This window comes from Suricata suricatta, chromosome 6, assembly GCF_006229205.1.
Source record: "Suricata suricatta isolate VVHF042 chromosome 6, meerkat_22Aug2017_6uvM2_HiC, whole genome shotgun sequence".
Taxonomy (NCBI): Eukaryota; Metazoa; Chordata; class Mammalia; order Carnivora; family Herpestidae; genus Suricata; species Suricata suricatta.
This window is the reverse complement of record NC_043705.1, coordinates 56,154,177-56,168,901: the sequence shown is the minus strand read 5'-3', so window position 1 is coordinate 56,168,901 and position 14,725 is coordinate 56,154,177. Positions and strand designations below refer to the sequence as shown.

Sequence of the window (14,725 nt, the reverse complement as noted above, 5' to 3'; positions counted from 1 at the left end):
TGGAAACCTAAAGGAGGGTTTTTGCTCTCAGCAGCATAAAGCAAAAGAGAGATCTTTATTCCGTTTCTCTAACACGGGGGGAAGGAAACATACTCAACAAAGGAAAATTAAAAGGCCAAGCAAATATCTGTTTGAGTTCAAGGGCTTCCTGCTAGGATAAAGTCACCAGAAGTGAGGTATATACAAGTAAGTCTATAGTGACTCTGATGAATTATTTGGAACCCTAGAATGATGTTAATCATATATAGAAAATGTTTCGATTAAAACCTGAGAAACAAATTATAAAATAAAAACAATCATCAAAACTGTAAAGAACCAGAACCAACAAACTATAGGGCATATGAGAACACATAACCATTGCAATTATGTAACAAGCCAAATTTTAAAAAACTGATAGGCACACAAAGTGGCTGCATAGACAGTAGAATTACAGATGTGTTTGTGTGTGTGTGGGTCCCTCTAATACCCTAAGTTTTCCGTAATGGTTATATATTTTTAATCATAATGCAAACTTTTTAAAATATTATAAACTGCATCTAGAAAGCAAACTCTAAACCAAATAGTTTACGTTACGTTTACAGTAGGAAATGACATATTTAAACATTCAAAGGAACCACTGTCAACATTTTAATGTCTTGTCTCTTAATTTTGTAAAATTAAAATTTAATTTTAGTTTTTAAATTATCCTAATGCTTTAAGGTAAACACTCAGGAGCGGGATAACTGGGTCACTTGATAAGCATATCTTAAACTTACCTAAGAAACTGCATTCATTTTGCAGATTGCCTGTACAATTTTGCGTTATCACCAGCAGTAAGGTAAGGGTTCTTGTTACTCTGCATCCTTGTCTGGCCTTGGTATTGTTACTACTTTTTATTTTAGCCATTCTAATAAGCATGTCTTGGTATCTCACTGTGGTTTAAAATTGCATTATACTAATGACTAAAAAGTCTCAACATCTTTTTAAGTGTTCATTTGCCATCTTTATCCTCAGTTCAAGTCTGTTTTCTTATTGTTTCATTTTTTAAGAGTTCTTTATTTAGTCTGGATACAAGTCCTTATTCAGATTTTATTTGCAAATATTTTCTCTCAAATACTCTGTAGTACCTGCCAGAGTAAGGGTTCCTAACTTTGGTGAAATTCATTTCATCAATTTTTCTTTTACGGTTCAAACTCTTCATCACTTTTAAACTTGTAGTGTCACTGCTACAAACTCTGCCTAACTCTCTAGGTTAAGGATTTTTCTCTTACTATTCTTCTGGAAATTTCATAGTTTCCATTCAGATCTATTTTGAGTTCTTTTTTACACAAGGTGTGAGGTCTTAGTCAAGGTTCATTTTTCTACAAACGGATGGCCAAGTGTTCCAATAGCACTTATTATTCTCCCCTGATTTGCTTTACAAAGAGCAAATGGCCATGTATTGTGAATTTATTTCTTATTCTTCATTCTACTCCATTGATTTGCATGTCTGTCTCTTCCACTAATGCCATGCCACGGTTGCTCTATAATTTGTCAAGTCAGGTAATCTGATTCTGCTTGTGGGTTTTGTTTTTCCTAAACTGCTTTAGGTATTTTAGTTCCTCTGCACTGCCATGTACATCAGAATCAACCCGTTTTTGTTTATAAAAGAAAGTCCTGCTGGTATTTCCATAGGTACTATAGGTGTCTATAGATTACTCTAGGGAGAACGGAGATCATTACTATGTTGGATATTCCAATGTGTGAACACACAAGTCTAACCATTTACTTATGATAAAGAAATCACAGACCTGTTATGTAATTGCACCCTGGAATGCCATTGAAAATAAGGTTTTCTTTTCTTTTAAAGTTTTTTACTTATTTTTGAGAGACAGAGATTTAGCACAAGCAGGGGAGGGTTGTGTTTTCAACACATGCAAGATGTATTTTGTCAAATGCTCAAATGCTTTTTCAGCATCTATTGTTATGACTGACCATGCAATTTTTTTGAAAAGACTAAAGCTTTGCAACCTCAACACTTTGACATTGTGTGCCAAAATATTCTGTATAAGATAGATGTTTAACAAAATCCATGGCCTCTGCTAGATACTAGTTAATACCCTCTGTTGCTGTGACAACCAAAAAGGTCTCCAGAGACTGCTAAATATCCTTTTGTGACACAATGATTGCTAGTTAAAAACCACTGCTTTAGCCTTCAATTTGGTGGATTACATTGATTGATGTTCAAATACTGAATTAAAAAAAAAAATCCTATTTGGTCAGTTGTTAATTTTTTAAAAACTTTTTACAAATACTTAAAATTTGCCAATATGTATGTATGCAGAATAGTGATCTGTAGGGTTTTTTAAATACTGTCTTTATGTAGTATAGGATTTAGGATATTGCTGATTTCAGTAATATAAATTTGAAGTATTCCTTCCTCTTCTGTATTTTTGGAAGAGCTAGTGTAAAGCTGGTGCTACTATTCCAATGTTTGGTAAAATTTGCCAGTGAACTTCTTTAGGCCTAGAAAATTCTTTTTTATAAAAGTTTTAACTACATATCCAATTTCTTTAGTTCAGGTTATTGATTTCATCTTGAGTGGGTCTTATTTTTCTTCAAAAAACTGCTGCACTGGCGTGGGGTGGGGGCCGGGCCTAGTGGCTCAGTCCATTAAGCACCTGACTTTGGCTCAGGTCATGATCTCTTGGTTTGTGGGCTCAAGCCCTGTGTCAGGTTCTGTGCTGACAGCTCAGAGCCTGGAGCCTGCTTCTGATTCTGTGTCTCCCTCTCTCTCTGCCCTCCCCTGCTGTGCTCTGTGTCTCGCAAAAATAAATGAACATTAAAAAAAATTGTTGCATTGAATCAAGATTGCTGGATTTGCATGCAGAGTTGTCTAAAGTATTCCCTTTTTATCTTTTTGGGTAAGGAGCGCCTGGGTGGCTCAGTCAGTTGAGCATCCAGCTTCAGCTCAGGTCTTGATCTTGCTGTTTATGAGTTTGAGCCCAGTGTTGGGCTCTGTGCTGACAGCTCAGAGCCTGGATTCTGTTTCAAAGTCTGTGTCTCCCTCTCTATGCCATTTTCCTGTTAGCGCGCATGCTCTCTCTCTCAAAAATAAACATTAAAAAAAATTTTTTTAAACAAAACCCCCAGAAGTGAGCCGAGAATTGTGTAGAATCTACATTTAAAAAAAAAAATCTACAAAACTTTCTTGAAGAAAACAAACGATGTAAATAAAGTGGCAAGATATACAAACTATACAATTTTTTCCCATTATATTAGCATAGAAATAAACAAAGCATTAACTCTTCTCATTAATATTAAAATCCTCTGGTCAAAATCTACAATATTGCTGTTCTTATCACAATTACATCAATGGAGGGGGGGGTGCGCCTGGGTGGTTCAGTCGGTTTATTACCCAAGCCTTGATTTCAGTTGTCATGATCTCACAATTTGTGAGATGGAGTCCTGCCAACTTAGAATTCTCTCTCTCTATGCTCCTCCCCCACTCGTGTGCTCTCTCTCTCTCTCAAATTAAGTTTTAAAACATTAAAAAAATAAAATAGGGGTACCTATGTTGCTCAGTCCATTAAACCTCCGACTTTGGCTCAGGTCATGATCTCAAAGTTTGTGGTTTCAAGCCATGCGTTGGGCTCTGTGCTGACAGCTCAGAGCCTGGAACCTGCTTCAGATTCTGTGTCTCCCTCTCTCTCTGACCCTCCCCTGCTCGTGCTCGGTCTCTCTCAAAAATAAATAAATGTTAAAAAAATTATAAATTAGTAAATAAAAGCTGGTGGTTTTTACAAATAAAATGTGCATAATAAAGTTAAAATTTAGGAATAGATACTTAACAGATGTCTTAAAAGTTAACATATAGTAAAAACATCATCAAATATAAGTTCTTATTCAGTAGGAAAAAAACACCACACAAATATAGGCAAAAAGTATTATTAATTAGTAATAATAAATATGAAAATGCCATTTATTACATGAAAACAAAAAAGGTCAACTCAGTAATTACCAAGGAAATGCAAAGTTTAAAAACACGATACTATTTTTCACCTATCAAACTGTTGTGTGTGTACACGCGTGTGTGTGTGTCTATCTATGTTTTAATGACAATGTCAAATGATGCTGATCAAAGAAAGAATTCTCCTTTGGCACACTAGTATTCTCAAGGAATAAACTGCTTCAAATAAACCTTTTAAGGAAATGCACATTTGTGGAAGGAATAACCTAGAAGCTAAACTATGTTGATGCCAAGTAAAAAAGTAAAACAACAAATAGTAGTGATTTTAAATTGCTGTGGAAGGATTTCTGTGGCCCATGGAAGCACAGAAAGAAATGGACCTACTTCACAGATCTTGCCCTATTTATCTCTTCATTTGGCTTGTTTTCATTTGTATCCTTTAAAAAACTGTAATCGTTTATGCTTTCTTGAGTTCTGTGAGTCACTGTCATTGTAGTAAATTACCAAACCTAAAAAGGCTATATGAACCCCCAAATTTGTAGCAGTTGATAAGAAGTGCAGATGACCTGGAGAATCCTCTGAAATTCCAAGTTGTGACTTAAACGTGGGTAGTCTTATTGGGAACTCTGCCTTTAAGCTGTGGGGTCTGAAACTGGTTAGTCAGAATTGAATTATGCTATACCAACACCCCATTACTATTTTTTCATGTGGAGTATATGTAAACACATGCCCAGAAAAGAATGAAAAGATATACCTAAACTTGCTGGTAGTGATCTTTTTCAACTGCTAGGACTATGAGTGGTCTTGATACGTTTTTCTATAAACCTGCTACAAACATAAAATATTTAAACCGCTCTTTTTCAAAAATATCTAACAAGGATAACTTTACTAGGAAACTCACCTTTTTGTGCTTTAGCTGTTATTTCAAAATATTTGACAGTAAGATCCTGAATAGACAGCACAGCCATGTGAGCTTTCCGCTGCCAATCAGCATCTTCTTTTTGTAGACTTTCAATTCGTCGGGGACCCAGATAGTCATTCTCCATGGAAATCTTCAGAGAAATAAAAAAAAGAAACATTAAGAAGTCTCTTTCTTTATTCACTCCTTAATCATTTACTGAAATTTAGGTATCAGGCACTGTGCCTGGTGCTAAAACAAGAATACTTATTTTCTTGCTCTAGAGTACAAGTTATTAATTTACAAAACAAATTAACCATGTTAAAGATATTTTTTTTAATGTTTATTTTATTTATTTTGAGAGAGAGACAGAGAGAGAGCAGGGGAGAGGCTGAGAAAGAATCTGAAGCAGGGTGTGCACTGTTACCACAGAGCCTTGATGTGGGGCTTGAATCCATGGACCATCAGATCATGACCTGAGCTGAAACTAAGAGTTGGATGCTTAACAGACCAAGCCACCCAGGACCCCTAAAGATATTTAACACAAACATTTGTTTCCCATTCTTCGTCTTCTTTTTCATCCTTCTGCTCCTCCAAATATAGGCAAAGGACATACAGCAAAATGTTAAGATGTTATTTTGGGGTGTTGAGATAACAAGAAATGCATTTCCTCCTTTAGGATAGTTACATTTTCAGGTTAAGAATTATTTGCGCCACTAGAGGCGCCTGAGTGGCTCAGCTGCTTAAGCATCTACTTCAGCTCAGGTCATGACCTCATGGTTCATAGGTTCAAGCCCCTGTGTCAGTTCTGTGCTGACAGCTCAGAACCTGGAGCCTGTTTCCCTTTCTGTCCCTACCCCATTCATGCTCACTCGCTCCCTCGGTCTCTCTCTGTCTCTCAAAGGTGAATAAATGTTTAAAAAAATGTGTTTTAATAAGAATTATCTGTGCCACTAAAATACTTGTAACTGACATATATAAATAAAATAATTGAAAACTCCAAGTTGTTAAGACTGATAATAAACAAATCAATCCATCTATCTATTAACAGTCTCTGGTCAGAAGCAACAGACAAAAATTAATTACTGCTTGCAAGAGTTAAACCTAAAACAAAAGGACAAAGGAGAGTTGAAAACTGAATTATGGACATGGAGATAACTGGTGAACGCTAAAAAGTAAAACCACAGAAGTGACGGTATTAATATTAAAATACTATAAAGGTGTGTTTAACATGGAAGAAAGGTGAAATCCAGCAAGAATACCAATGGAGTCTTTGTGCTCTTCATCCTGCTTTATCAGATAGTGAGAAAAGAGTCCTTTAAAAAAATGGGAGGCAGGTAGTAAGGGTGACCACATTGGCTCAGTTGGTTAAGCATTGGACTTCAGCTCAAGTCATATCTCACAGTTTGTGGGTTCAGGCCCCACACTGGGCTGTGCACTGACCGAGTGGTACCTGCTTAAGATTCTCTTTCTCTCTCTGCAGCCCCTCCCCGCCAAATAAACTTTAAAAAATTAATTACGAAACTAATGAACACCTTATTAGATGAAGAAAAACAAGAGAAAGCTATAAACCCATCCTTGGCACAAGTCTGAAAAACTAACCAATTATTGTGAGCCACCAAAAACATTTGTAAAAAAAATTCAGAAGTAGAATAACACAAGCAGTATTCTCTAAATGGTGCAATAAACAAATTAAAAGAATAGCCTAAAGCCAAAATAAAAGTTTAAACAGCAGGAAATTTAACCTAGAGGAAGGTTAACATTTGGTTTTACTCTTGAATAGAGGGGGAAATACGTGAAAGAACACGTAGTATAGAGTCCAGCACATACTAAGTAATTTATTAGCAGTGTTGTAAATGGACAATGGCAAGACATAAGGAGGGCTCAAGAATGACTAGGAAAAAAATCTCTCTGTGGAACTGCCACTTCCTCAAAAAGTGAACAATGGAGGACTGGCTGGTTTCAAAGGGGAGCAGATGAAGGGTTTCATTTTATGTATATTAAGTTTGATTTTACAAAGGTCATGGCTAGAGATATAAATTTGACAGATGATATTTATATCCATAAGAGTGGATGAGGTTATCCAAGCTAGTTTGAAGAAAAATACTCATGGTTGAGCCCTGAGGATTTCCAACACCGTGAAGCTGGGTGAACAGCCTATAGAAACCAAACCAGAGGAACACCAGGCAAGTGTGGAAACAAGGAGCAAGCAAGATTCAAAGTAAGAGAAATTAACCCCATCCAACACGGCTTAGGGGTCAAGTAGGATGACAACTTAGAGGTCAAGTAGTATCCCAGATCTAACAGCATTAAGATCATTGAACTGAGCAACACAGATATGGAGCATAGACAAACTTCCTTTGCCTATTAACTCCCATCACATCCTCAGATCTCAATTCAATTACTAAGTTCATGGAAGTTTTCCCTGACTCCCTGTTATAACCTCTTCAGTGCAACACATTTAACTTTCCTTCTTAGCACTTCCATAATCCCACTTTATATAATTTTGGGAACTTTAAATATTTTATTTATTATTTTTAAATGTTTATTTATTTTTCAAAAAGAGAGAGTGCAAGGCAGGGAGGGTCAAAAAGAGAGGGAGACGCAGAATCTGAAGCAGGCTCCAGGCTCTAAGCTGTCAGCATAGAGTTCGATGAGGGGCTCGAACTCATAAACTGCGAGATCATGACCTGAGCCTAACTCGGATGCTGAGCCACAGTCACCCCTTGTGAATCTTAAATATTAACTGCCTTCTCCTTTAAAAGTTCCATGAGGGCAGAGAATATATAGTTTTTTGTATAGGTGTATGGTTTACGACGATTTTTTTGTGTGTTTGTATTTTTTGCTTTTCACTAGCACACAGCCTGGCACAAACCAGGCAATCAAATGAATGAGTAGATTAAAAATTCACTCTACACTTGTGTTTTTTTTTTGATGACAAAGATGTAGACTTGTGTATAAATAAATACTCTTTTGACAGATTTGTCTGAGTAAACAGAAAAAAGGGTGGTGCTAGAAGAGGACAAAACTTACAAGGTAGACCCTTTGCTTTTTGTTTTTTTCTAATGAGAGATCATGGAGCAGGATGGGTAGTGATATGAAGTATCCAGCAGGGGGAAAACATAAGGATGTTTTGGGGCTATTATAGACAATGGGAAGAAATAGGATTCAGAGTGCTGGTGAAGTGATTTGCTCTTGGTAAATGTAGGAATAATTCCTCAATGGACGTAAAGTAAGGCGGGTTTTGAATTTGGTAGAAGGATGAATTTTCCCCTGTGAAGAAAGAATCTAGATAAGAATAGGTTCGTACAGGAGAGGAGAGGAGAGAAGACACAACAGGTGGCTTTTAGACATTAGGATGACAAACCATTTAGAAAGACTAAATATTTTTTACAAAGCGGCATGGGTTAGCGTGGTCATGGTGAAACAGTCACAAACTCACATACTGCTGGAAGAACCATAAATTCATGAAAAACTTTTCTGGAAAGTATTTTATGATACCATACTCTTAGACTGTATTTTTTAAAATACCTTTTTCTTACCTATTTAAGAAAATATCTTAAAAGAATAATAACCAAAAATGTTAACTGCAATGCTGTTCAAAATAAAGAAAATGTAGTCCAAAGATCTAAGAATAGAGAGTGTTACTTATTATACATCTATAAAATACATGTCTATACAAATATAATGCTTATGAAGTTTTTAATAAAGGAAAATGAATTATTATAATATTGGGACATCAAATCATGGACATAATTTCAGCCAAATAAAATAATGTCAAGGAAAAAAAGTAAAATATGTAGAATGTATTACTGATGTTATCTTTTGTCTGATTATGGGTGACTATTTTTCTTCCTGTTTAAAATTTGTACTTTCCAAATCTTTATTGTGTATGTGTGTTGCTTTTATAATCGTAAACTTTAAAAATGCTGTATCTCTTCTCAGGTTCAAAAACCATACCAACTAGACAAGCTGAAGACACATTATCCCAGAGGTTTCCTGTTTCTAGTCAAGCAAACAATGAGCTCTTGTTTTCACATATGAGGACCAGCAAGAGGCAAATTATTAGACTTACCTCTTTTTTCCAGTGTGTGTGGGAGGGAGGGGAAGTGGAGATATGACCAGAACCTAAATGTCTTCCTTAATAGTAGGAAAACAGAATTAATTATGTGAGCTCCATTTCTGGAACTATAAAAGTAGTACCAAGTAAAGACAATTAACTCAGGAGCAGAAATTTAGATTCTTGATATTGGATTCCCTACTCACCTGGAGTAAAAAAATTTTTTTTTTAATTCTCAGAAGACAATTATTCTATCTAATCACATACTGTAAGAATTAAACTTATATGATACTGCTGGATATGGTTGCTTTTTTCTCCTTTTTAGACTTTACCATGGATAATATTTGGATTCATTTAATTATATAATTTGAATAAAAAACCCAGTGTACTGGGTACGTCAGGGGATATACTGTAAGGCAGACAATATAATTGGACGGTGGGGCAAGCAAAGATATCTGTGATTTAGAAATCTGTCTTCAAATTAGGAGACCTGGCTCTGCTACTTATTAAGTAGGAGACCTTTAACAAAATCACTTAACATTCAATTATTCATTCAAGATGAAGACGTACTATTTTCTCAGTGACAGCATAGTACTAGGCACGTAGGATAGCAATGTATTCAGCCTAGCAGAAGGGACAGGTACCACAATAAAGAATGACAACAAAGTATGAACACATATCATGATAAAATATACCTAAGATACCATGGGTAGTTCCAGCTGTGGATATTACAGTACTGACTCTGGGAAGCAATTTTCTAAAGGAAACGATGAGTAAGTAAATTCTTAAAAGGTAAGTAGCTTTGTATCCAAGTATGTAAAATGGTGAAGGGTGTATCTGTGTAAAAAGAATAAAGGTATTTTTAAGACCTTTAAGAAAAATCAAAGCTTTGGAAGGAAGGAGAGGACTCATTTAGCTGCTGCCAACAGGATATGCATTACTGAGGTTCGAAACCACAGAGGGCTTTTTGAAAGAGTGGTATGATTTTGACAGATACATATGGAATATACATAGGGAAGGAGAACCACCCAAAAGGACTGCTGGAGGCAAGAATTAACCTCAGCCAAAGCCTACGGGTAGCTGAAGTTCAGTGTGTGGTAAGAGACAGTCCAGCATGGCTGGAGTTTAGGTAAAATAAAGGTAATAGGAAATAAGACTAATGAAGAAGGTTGTGATCACTATCAGGAGGCCTTTAAATATCAGGCAAAGGAGGGGTATAGGTAGTTTGACAGGTAACAGGAAACCACTGTGAGATTGTTAGCAGTAAGTAGCATACTGACACATTAGCTCACATAATCAGCCCCTGAAAGGGGCACCTGGGGAGCTTGGTAGGTTTAAGTGTCCAACTCTTGGTTTTGGCTCAGGTCACGATTCCATAGTTCATGGGATCAAGCCCTGCATCAGGCTCTCAGCTAATGGCACAGCCTGTTGGGATTCTCTCTGTCCCTCCCCCACTGGCATGGGGGCATGCACACACTCCTCAAAAAGAATTAAAAAAAATTTTTTTTAATATTTTATTTATTTTTGAGAGACAGAGAGAGACAGCACAAGCAGGGGAGGGGCAGAGAGAGGGAGACACAGAATCCGAAGCAGGCTCCAGGCTCTGAGCTAGCTGTCAGCACAGAGCCCGACGGGGGGCTCAAACCCACGAACCATGAGATCATGACCTGAGCCGAAGCCAGAAGCCAGATGCTTAACTGGCTGAGCCACCCAGGCACTCCTCCCTCAAAAATAATTTAAATAAATTAATTTTAAAATGGGGTGGGGGGAGAACCCAGAAGACTTATTTGGTATCTAACAAAACCATCAAGGTTTGTGCTTTATGATTACCTGATTTTAAAACAGATTAACATTCACAAGATTGGAATAGAGATTTAATATATTGAATACAGCATGCAGCCAAATTTTTAACTTACTCAGCACATTACATTGGAAGTCATTTTCTTTCTTTTTAGAAAAAATGTTTTTGATGTTTATTTTTGAGAGAGTGAGAAAAGGAGGGAGGGAGGGTGACCAGGGAAGGGTAGAGAGAGGGGGAGACATAGAATCTGAAAGGCTCCAGGCTCTGAGCTGTCAGCACAGAGCCTGACATTGGGCTCGAACTCAGAAACCTGTGAGATCATGAGCCAAGCCGAAGTTGGATGCTTAACCAACTGAGCCACTAGAAATTCTCTTCAATGACATAATTAAGTTTTGTATCCTTTAAAGGACTTGGTTTATTGTTCCTAAGGCCATAAGCTAGATTGTTAGATTGGTTTTTTTTCCCCTAACTTTGAAAGTTTGAAGATATATTAAATTCTTGTCTATCAGTTCCAAGTTCATCCTTACTGCCTTTATCATGCTGAGGTTAGGGCTCTGCAAACCACATTTAGGCCTTGTCAATATAAAGGGTTGAAGGAGGGAGAAGACATATGCTTCTTCCTATGTGTATCACCTAACTTTCTTGTATGCTATTCTCCTGAGCATCACCACTGACTCACTTCTTCATTCCAACATCTGCAATTAGTTCCTGAAGCAGTTAAAAGAATCCAGTTTATAGTTTTTCAACCTTAGTAGAACTAGCCTCACTGTTTGGCCCATAAGGCCATCTAGCACCAGCCTGCCCTATTCTTAGAAATCTGGGTCTCGCCACTGAGCTCTGATACCTGAGCACTTGACAAGTAACGCTGCCTCCCTCAGACTACAACTCCACACAGCCCATCCTCCACGCTAACTTTTAAAAACTACCATCTCTTTCCTGTGTGCCACCAAAGCCACGAGTAGTGGTGGTTTTTGCAACTGTTAGCTCTCATATCTTAAGAGTTGCCTTAACTATCTGGTTAACAGCTTCATACCAAGTTAACAATTATTTCTATTAAGTTCCCTCTGGTGAAATAACTGGTATACTCTTCCAATCAAACCCCTCAAGACATTTAAATAAACAGAACAGTGTTCAAAATTTTACAATCTAGGATTAAATAGAAACCCTTTTTACTTTCATAACTAAATACTGTAAAGAAGTGAGGAAACTTATATTATGGCTTCTTAAAGAGAAAAAATTTAAAATCCTGGTGGTAATTATTTAAACACAGCTCATACTTTGATGTTAAATTATCTTTACCTTTACTATTCCGGTATACTCAAATACACACAACACAAACATGCTTACTATGCTTCTTTAATGCTGTTTAAATGACTTCTGAAACTCAGTAGTTAACACTGCAGCCAACTTCATATAATTATAGTTTATCGTACTGAAGACATTATGCCAGGATACTAAGTTCTTTTCCTAACTTGCCAAGTTTGAAAATGTACAGCATTTGGTCAGCTGGATCATGTGCTAAAAACAATGACATCTCTGTTTTCAATTTCAGGGCTAGAAAGAAAACAGTGCCTGTTTTTAAAATGGAAAACAAAAAAGGTATGTGTCTGTTTAGGTAGCTATAGTGAGATACTTATAAATACAAATTTCTTGGTATCAATTACTCATTATGAAGTACATCACTTCCTTGGATACTGGATTTTACATGATAAATTTAAGTGTTATTCCTGTCTACTGTTGAGTTAGTGACTGAAGAGGTCAAAAAGAAAACAAAACCTCCAATTCTCAGATGCCAAGATCAATCTGTGTAAATACTGATGTAATAGTACCTTAAACAAATTTTCCAGGCCCAGGAATCATGTGAAAGTGACTAAGATTAACAAAATGAGGGAACCTGGGTGGCTTAGTCAGTTAAGTGTCCAACTTTAGCTCAGGTCATGGGTCTGAGCTCCACATCAGGCTCTGTAATAGCAGCTCAGAAGCTGGAGCCTGCTTTGGATTCTAGATCTCCCTCTTTCTCTGTCCCTCTCCTGTTCATGCTCTGTCTCTTCCTCTCTCAAAAATAAACAAACACAAAAGGTCTTTTAATTTAAAAAAAAAAATTAACAAAATGAGACGATCAGATTTGGAAGTAACTGCTCATGCATTTTTATATTCATAGTAAATGTAAATGTAATATTCTCAAGGAAAAGTATGAAATGATACTTTTTTTTAATGTTTGTTTATTTTTGAGAGACAGAGAGAGAGCGCGCGCAAGCAGGGGAGGGTCAGAGAGAGAGAGAGAGAGAGAGAGAGAGAGAGAGTGAGTTAGGGAGATACAGAATCCAAAGCAGGCTCCAGGCTCTGAGCTACCTGTCAGCACACAGCCCGACAGGGGGCTCGAACCCACGAAACGTGAGATCATGACCTGAGTCGAAGCTGGACGCTTAACCAACTGAGCCACCCAGGCGCCCCTGAAATAATTTTAAAATGAGAGAAATTTAAAGGGAAAAGAACCCAAAGGAAAAAAGTTCAGGTAAGAGATAAGTACCCTAATGTATACTGATGCCACTATATAGTTTAGAGTTGGCATGCTTACAGTATACAATTGTCCAATAGTATAAAAAACTGCACCCTGCACAAAAAGCACCCAGTCAAGGGGGCAGAGAGTGGAGACTCAATAAACAGCCCATCTTTTTGCAAAGCCATGTATACTGCTGCATATAACCATAAAAGGGCACTTTTCTAATTTGTCTGCTAGAATAGGGGCTGGGGAATGTGTGTCTATTTTACATGAAAACACCTACAGAAGATCTGGTTCCTCGGGGGGGCGGGCACAGTTAAATTCCAAGTAGGAGTTAACTGGCCAAACAAGGTGCCTGGCTACAAAGTAGAGAGAAACACGGAGGATGCTTTCAAGATCCTAGTTTATTTACTTTCAGCAAGTATTAAAAGTAAGTTGGCCAAGGGGCACCTGAGTAGCTCAATTGGTTGAGCGTCTGAATCAAGTCATGAATCAAATCATGATCTTACTTCTTTTAAGTTAGAGCCCTATCAGGCTCTGTGCTGACAGCTCATAGCTAGGAGCCTGGAGCTTGCTTCAGATTCTGTGTCTGTCTCTCTGCCCTCCCCCGCTAGCTCCTGCATGCTGGCATGCTTACTCTTGCTCTCTCAAATATAAACATCAAAAAAAATTTTAAATAAAAAAATATAAAAATAAAAGTTGGCCAATGTGTTTAAAGTGCTTTTAGCCAACTCAGTAACTGACCGTGACTCATTATTATGCGTGGTTTAAAAATCTATATAAGTCATCTAGTTTGAATTTCACTCTGCAGGTGTGGAAAAACTAAGGTCCAGAGAGATTTTAACTTTGAGTTCAATGTGTTCCTTCCCTTAGCTGTTTAAAATTCCTTTAAACTTACATGTTTCTCAAACTTCAGTATGTATTTTAATCACCTGGAAGGCTTGTTGAAGACTGTTGAGCCCTTTGGTAGAGTTTCAGTAGAGATCTTACCTGAGAACAGGCATCTGTATTTGTAACAAGGTTCCAGGTTGATGCAACTAGTCTAGGGGTTACATTTTTGAAAACCAATGCTTTTAAGTTTATTCATTTTGTGAGAGAAAGACAGGGAGAGAACTAGAGAAGGGCAGAGAGAGGGGGAGAGAGACAGAATGACAATTCCAAGCATGTTCTGCACTTACAGGACAGAGCCAAATGTAGGGCTCAAACTCTGGAACTATGAGATCAAAATCTGCTTAACCAACTGAGCCACCCTGGTGCTCCAAATCCTATTTATAGAGTATGTTTCATGCATATGTTCTAGACGCTTTGTGGAGTAAGAGGATTAGTGAAACATCGCTATTAACTGCCATTTATGTAAATACAATTAAAACTATACCGTTAAAGTATATTTAACATAAAATACATAACTACTGTTAGAAGATACTAAACAAAAATATATAAATGCATTATACATTCAGGGTGCCAAGTTAATTTCTTTTCTATCATATTTTAATATCTAAGTTAATAGAAGCACTGGAAATTACATTCTTTCTAAA

The 14,725-nt window shown here is 37.0% G+C and overlaps 1 protein-coding gene across 2 annotated transcripts in view; it reads right to left on the bottom strand.

The window, feature by feature from the left end:
• Positions 1-14,725, bottom strand: part of JMY (junction mediating and regulatory protein, p53 cofactor) — a 97,678-nt gene that overhangs the window by 34,302 nt on the left and 48,651 nt on the right. For both annotated transcript variants that reach the window (XM_029942487.1, XM_029942486.1), the window contains exon 3: positions 4,830-4,980. In XM_029942487.1, the coding sequence (XP_029798347.1) occupies positions 4,830-4,980 (151 nt within the window). The remainder of the gene's footprint in view (positions 1-4,829; positions 4,981-14,725) is intronic.